The sequence below is a fragment of the Takifugu rubripes genome, chromosome 16 (assembly GCF_901000725.2).
Source record: "Takifugu rubripes chromosome 16, fTakRub1.2, whole genome shotgun sequence".
NCBI lineage: Eukaryota > Metazoa > Chordata > Actinopteri > Tetraodontiformes > Tetraodontidae > Takifugu > Takifugu rubripes.
The window spans coordinates 11,146,470-11,152,872 of record NC_042300.1 but is presented as its reverse complement, the minus strand read 5'-3'; the positions used below and the strand labels follow the sequence as shown (position 1 = coordinate 11,152,872).

Sequence of the window (6,403 nt, the reverse complement as noted above, 5' to 3'; positions counted from 1 at the left end):
GTCTGCAAAAGAGCAACTCAAATTAGGAACCGGGCGCGCACGCACACACACATGCACAGGCTTGATTCTCAGTCTGGACGTCTGTGTTTACACTAACACGGGGGAACAATTTAATTTTTACGCTGATTAACTACTAAAATCGACACGCTGATTCCAAAATGGAGGTCAGTTTATTTTTCTAGCACCTTTTTTTTTTTTTTCTCCACAGCTTCCCCTTCAGATAAGCAACATTCCCCAGATTAGCGGAAGTCCAGTTGTTGATTACAAATGGACTCACCTGCAGTCACACTTGAGAGGTGTGTGCAGCTCCTAGGAGCTCAGTTCTGTCTCGGGGAAACTTCGAACTCTGGGGGATCCTGGAGTTCAAAAAAACTTGACGTGATAGAGAAAAACTGAGATCAGTTTTGGGCTCCTCGCCCAAAAATTTTAAAAAGTAAAATGAGTTAAAAACAGCTGTTAAACCGCACCCAACAAACATTGTTATCCTTTACCCGCATAGCGCCGCCTGCCGGTAACAGGACAGAAATTCTAAGGATCCGATCCGCGCACGAGCTGACCTCTGGGGGGTCAATCGGTGCTCCCTCAGCCCAATTTAAGGGATTTATCCAATTTGAAACATTCCAAGAGCGCAATCCGTCTCTCCAGTGTCTCCACCTCACACACGCACTCACTCGCGCGTGCGCTCGCACGTTTTGATCTGGGCCCAGCGTCACCATGACAACACATCTGCCCGTATATAAGTGCGCACATCTCGCTTCGGATCGCGCAGAACAATGAACTGCTGTGGAGACAACCGCACCGTGTCGGCGTTCGCTTCCAAACTGACCCCGGCTGCTGACATCTGTGTGGGACTCACCATCCTCACCGTCGGTATGTTCTCCCCTCTGCTCTCTTTACTCTTTTAACTATTAAACTAATTACCAGATGTTCCCAATGAAGGGAAACCCTAACGGGGTCAGGTGGCCCTGGAAGCTGCGGTTAGAGAAGTGTTGATTAAGAAAAATAAGGGAAGCAAGGGAATGTCCGCTTCTTTAATTCTTTTTAACTAAACCAAGGGAGGATTTCATTCAGCGGAGAGAAGAAACCCTGCACGCCTGTTTTCTTTTGCCCTTCCTCCATTAGTTTGTACTGTTGGCAAAGTCTTAGAATTAGGATCAAAGTAAACAGTTTTCTTCAATTTTTAGTATTTATTGTCAGATATTTATAGTGTTCAGATATTTGAATTGGAATTTTTTTTATAGGAGAGCCCCTTGAGATGCAACATCACATTTTCAAAGGGGTTCCAAGAGCCACATACAGCATTATAAAGGAACAGGCACTACATAATAAGACATTCAAACATTACCATATAGAGCACAATAAAGACAAAATATACTGTTAAAACAAAATACAGACAACTCACTCACCCTCACCCATCCCACCCTCATAGCTCAGATATTCCAGTATGACACTCGCTGTGGACTGTGAGTAATTTAAAGACATGAGCAGTTTGTGTTGAGATGCTTGTAAAGAAATGTGTGAAAGGATGAGATAGATCAGAGAGCGGGAGATTTCCAGTCAGATGGAGCTTTCAAATGTGTCACAGCCACTCCCTTTGGAGATGTTGGGTACAGAATAGAAGGGATTTTGCATATTTCTCAGTGAATATGATGATCTGAAGGGAATCAAAAGTGACTTTAAATAGGTAGCACAATTAAAGGAAATACATTTAAAAATAAAAAGAACCCAGTGGAAACATATTGAATTAAAAACAACATTCAGTGGCTTGAGCTCGTAGTGAAGGTGTTCTGATAAAGGATGTCTATGGTGGTTAATAGCTGCTGGGTGATAATCCTTTTTCTGATTGGGAGTATAAAGCTGTTATTATAGGGGGGAATTGTTGAGGAACACAGATGTTTAACCTGAGTTGTAACATTTTTATGAGCTCTGTTTAAAACACTGCTCCTAAAATTGCCCAGAGTCATGGAAATCCTGCGAAGGCTCTCTTGATAATAGTTGGATTTGGAATTTTCTTGTTTTCGATTTCTCTGATATCTGTGAAATTCCCAGTCTGAGGGCTGCTTATGTGACCAGTATTGAGCCCGAGCTTTATGTCGCTGTTTAAAGAGACCAAGAAGGTTTGAGTTGATCCAGGGTAAATGTCTGCCTTCATTCTCTAAGGATTAAAACCCAATCGAATAAGGAATATTGCCTTAAATAGTCAATTCATTGAGTCTGTCAAGGTAATCAGTGGTTGATAAGATGTCCTTCAGTGAATCAGCTGGAGCAGAGAGCTTCCAATTAGCATCTTTTTATAAAAAATAATGTTAATAAATAGAATTCAAGGTTATCTGGCTCAGCGTTCAACATCAGATGTCTCTGTTTCAGTCTGTGAAATGATCATTTTAAAGGCAAACGTCCAGAAATAAATGTCCCTCTCCTTCTCGTCCAGTTCTGCTGTCCGTCCTGGGTAACGGGCTGGTTCTGGTCATCTGCTACCACCGCAGGAGGAAGCTGGTCGGCTCGGAGCTGCTGTGCGTCAACCTGGCCGCGGTGGACTTCCTCTGCTGCATCTGCTTCTACCCGCTCTCCATCCTCTCCTCCTTCCGCCACGCCTGGGTGGGCGAGAGCGCCACCTGCGTTTACTACGGCTTCGGCTGCTTCGTCTTCGGCCTGTGCAGCATGTTCACCATCACCGCCATCAGCGTCCTCCGCTACCTGAAGACCTGCTACAGCCTGGTTTACGGTGAGGTTGCCCGTGGCCCGGGGGGAGGTTTTGGGTGCAGCGGCCTAAGTTAGTGCGACTCTCTTTCTGCAGCTGTGTGGATGAAAGGAGGCAACATCTGGATAGTGTGCTGTTGCATCTGGCTGGTGGCGACGGTCTGGTCCAGCTTCCCTCTGTTCGGCTGGGGCGAGTACGTCCCCGAACCGTACGGGCTGTCCTGCACGGTCGCCTGGAGGGGCTACCACACCTCCACCAAAGACGCCTTCTACGTCATCTGCTCCTTCACCTGCTTCACGCTGATCCCGGTCCTGCTCATCGTGGTGTCCCAGTGCCAGATCATCTCCCGGGTGTCACGTTTCTCCTACCGGCTGTCTGCAAGAGGCATCTGCAACAACCTGCAGTCCACAGAAAAGCGTCTGTCCATGGTGAATAAGCTGCGCGCCTTTTGTTCGCGTTGACTTCAGCCCACCAGTCCGACCACAGATTGAATAATAAAGGTCACCTGAGATGGTGCAGACACAACCGAAGGTTTAGCCCAGGGGTCGGCAACCCAAAATGTTGAAAGAGCCACATTGGTCCAAAAAAACAACAAAACAAATCTGTCTGGAGCCGCAAAAAATTTGCCTTATAATAAAGGCAACACTAGCTGTGAGTGTCTATATTAGCTGTATTAGCCTTTCAAAATGATAAGTAGGCTACAAACACATAACGAGCGTTCATGATTAAATGTTTATGTTCCCTGCAGCTCATCCTGGAGAGAATGAGGCACCACGTGACCGCTCTGCTGTACGATGGCGCTTTAAGTTTAACTTCCAAATGATTCGGTCCAAGAACTGTTGAATCCTCTTCTCCTCACCTCTCTTTCTCTTTGGTATCCCTGGCCCATGACACACCCGCCGGTTTGTTCCCAACAGCCCCCTGTCTGGCACCACGCCGAGCGGAAAGAATCGTGTGTCGCAGGCTATGACGTGAATCTTCGTTGACAGAGATTTTGAAATTAAATATTTATTGTTCACATTTTTACAGCGTTGGAAAACTTTAAGAATGTTTGTTTTTTTTTCTCTTACAGAAATTATATCAAAACAAAAAATATATTCACGCCATCTTTTTCCATTTTCATATTTTTAAAAAGGCCACTAGGGCGGCGCTAAAGAGCCGCGGGTTGCCGACCCCTCGATTTGCCTCTTCACAGCAGTAGGACAAAGACCTACTGGCTCTGCTGCTGAAATAAAACCAACATTTTTGTTAACTCCGCAGATCATTTACAACATTCCAACATTAAATTAGTTACACAATTAGCTGGTCCCTTAAGTCACGCAAGGTGTCAGGGGTGCAGAAATCAGGCAAAAACCGGCTCCTTAGCCCAGACATGTTCATTAATGCCAGTGTTTTTAAGCTCGGGTAGCATGTGCTGCGTGTCTCCTAGAGAGGCTTTGGCGCTCTTTAAGTGCTTCACATGTGCTCTTTTTTTTTGTGTCCTCTTCAAGATGTTTTTCTGCATCAGCCTGGGTTTTGTGATCGCCTGGGCCCCGTATACAGTTGTGTCCTTCCTCTTCATTTTCCACAAAGGGAACCACTACATGGCCCCCGGTGGCTTCGTGTTCGCCGCCCTCTTTGCCAAGAGTTCCCACATCTACAACCCCTTCATCTACTTCTACTTCAACAAGACTTTTCAGAAGGAGTTCCGCCACCTGTTCTTCAATCTCTGGCACAAGCGGGGGGGGAACCGAGTGGGCATTCGCTTCACCGTTGGCCAGGAGAACGCTCATCCCATTGACATCCAGTTCCAAGAGAGAGACAGCCCCCGGAAGAAGACGAGTGTGTCTCAGGACAGGAGCCAGAACAGGAGCAGAAGCAAAGACGAAGCAGAGGATGGAGGCATCAAACCGGTGTACACCTGCTGGGATTTCACGCTGGACAACACCAGGCTCATTATGGAAAATAAGCCCCCCGAAGACCCCGAATCAGTACGAGCCTCATCACCTTAAAGAAAAAAAAAAGGCATATTGTTATTGTGAATCATGCCCGTGTCCTCCGATCAGAAATTATTGAAGATACTGAGCATCTGTGTCTTGTGTTACACGCTCAAGTTTCTTTTAAATCCCTCCATACCATCAACCCAGTGTTGGAGTCATCATGATGCAGGTGTTGTAGCACCCTCTATGACTTTAAGGGAATAATTAGCCTACGTGTGTGTGTGTGTGTGTGTGTGTGTGTGTGTGTATATATATATATATATATATATATATATATATATATATATATATATATACTGTATATGTATATAATTTGTGTGTGTGATTTTTTATGTAAGAGCCTTCTCCCCCCACCAGTCTCCCCCTGGTGGTGGGCTGTGGTAACAGAATCAGCTCAGCCTCACTCTTTTGCCTTGGCTTGGCTTTAGCATCATGCTGTGGTTGTGTGAGTGCCTTGAAAGCAGAATCAAAACACATGAGGAAATTCAGGGTTGCTTCTCAAAGTCATGATGTCTCTCATTTCCAGGAGGTTTAGGTCTGAAAACCAGAATTGCGATGAAGACGTGTCAGACTGGATGAAAAGGAAAAAAGAAAAAGAAAATCCCCAACAAAAACAGAATCCATTAAAACATTCTGACACGCCTCTGCCGTCACTTTGGTTCACTTTTGAATGCATCGAGTCTCCCTGACGGATATTTTCCAGGCGGTGCCGTACGCTCAGAGCAGCATACAGTGCTGACATGCACATGTCTGTTTTGCATGCTTGACTGCTGTCATGAGAGCTGGTTCTCTGCTAATCTTGTTTCCGAGTTTGCTTTTAAGGGCTCTGGTTGAAAATCATGAGCAGCTTCAAAAAATGTGTGCATATGAAAGTACAAAAATGCACAGTATGACCTTCTGAGCACTCTGCATCATGTCTGCTAATTAGTTTCCATCTTACAGTGACCTGTTGAATAAGTTGTTGTGTTTCAAGATGAGCTGTGGATTTGTGTAATAAATGGGATTTCCTGAACATTCTTATTGTCTCTTGATGAATGAGGGGGAACAGATTGCTCTCACAGGGCTCCCATTTGCTTTGGTGTGTTACGGTCTGGGTTTGAACCTCTCAGGGATAGATTAGATCACATGATCACTCTAGATCAGGGGTCACCGACCTTTTTGAAACCAAGAGCTGCGTCATGGGTACCGAGTCGTGTGAAGGGCTACCGCTTGACACACTCCTCTGAAATAACAAATTGTGTGTGTGTGTGTGTATCAATAACTTAGAGTGGGTAACAGAAAAGATCAATATTCAACACTTAATTATTATTAATTTCAGCAATTGTTCAGATAATCACTTCTACATTTGATCAGAAAAAAAATGTCGAGTTTTCACCAGACCCTTTCAACCATAAGAAACTAAACCATTTTAACAATTCATAAACTATGTTGAACCATGTTTTAAAAAATTATGCAACATTTAAAAAAAATTAACTTTCATACTGAATAAATCTTAACTGAACAAATCTCTCTCAAAATCTGTTACATTTTATACACACACTTTTTAGCTCATGGGCCTTCTCTGATGGTGGGTAGTTAGCATTAGCATTGTAGCTTTCATGAGGCGTAGTGAAGCGTCGCTCCACATTGTGCTGCGTCGCCGTCATCACAGTCGCCCCACAAATGCAACATACACTCCTTCCTTTCACGGTAGTAAAACATTACTCTTCCTCCAATTCACTTT

At 44.6% G+C, this 6,403-nt stretch overlaps 1 protein-coding gene across 2 annotated transcripts; it reads left to right on the top strand.

The window, feature by feature from the left end:
• The first annotated feature begins 300 nt into the window (after positions 1-300).
• opn8c (opsin 8, group member c) lies at positions 301-4,891 on the top strand. 2 transcript variants are annotated; one of them, XM_029849756.1, is made up of 5 exons: positions 301-870; positions 2,432-2,725; positions 2,798-3,129; positions 3,450-3,490; positions 4,192-4,357. In XM_029849756.1, exons 1-5 carry the CDS (start codon positions 774-776, stop codon positions 4,220-4,222), a joined length of 795 nt encoding a protein of 264 aa, XP_029705616.1. In that variant the 5' UTR covers positions 301-773; the 3' UTR covers positions 4,223-4,357. The 2 variants fall into 2 exon arrangements, with proteins under 2 accessions (XP_029705616.1, XP_003971895.2); XM_003971846.2 differs by lacking the exon at positions 3,450-3,490 and having other exon boundaries at positions 4,192-4,891.
• The last annotated feature ends 1,512 nt before the right edge of the window (positions 4,892-6,403 follow it).

Coding starts and splice junctions, on each gene's coding strand:
- opn8c (XM_003971846.2), top strand. CDS start 774: ATGAACTGCTGTGGAGACAACCGCACCGTGTCGGCGTTCGCTTCCAAA. Junction 871..2,431: donor ACTCACCATCCTCACCGTCG/GTATGTTCTCCC, acceptor CTTCTCGTCCAG/TTCTGCTGTCCGTCCTGGGT. Junction 3,130..4,191: donor CAGAAAAGCGTCTGTCCATG/GTGAATAAGCTG, acceptor GTCCTCTTCAAG/ATGTTTTTCTGCATCAGCCT.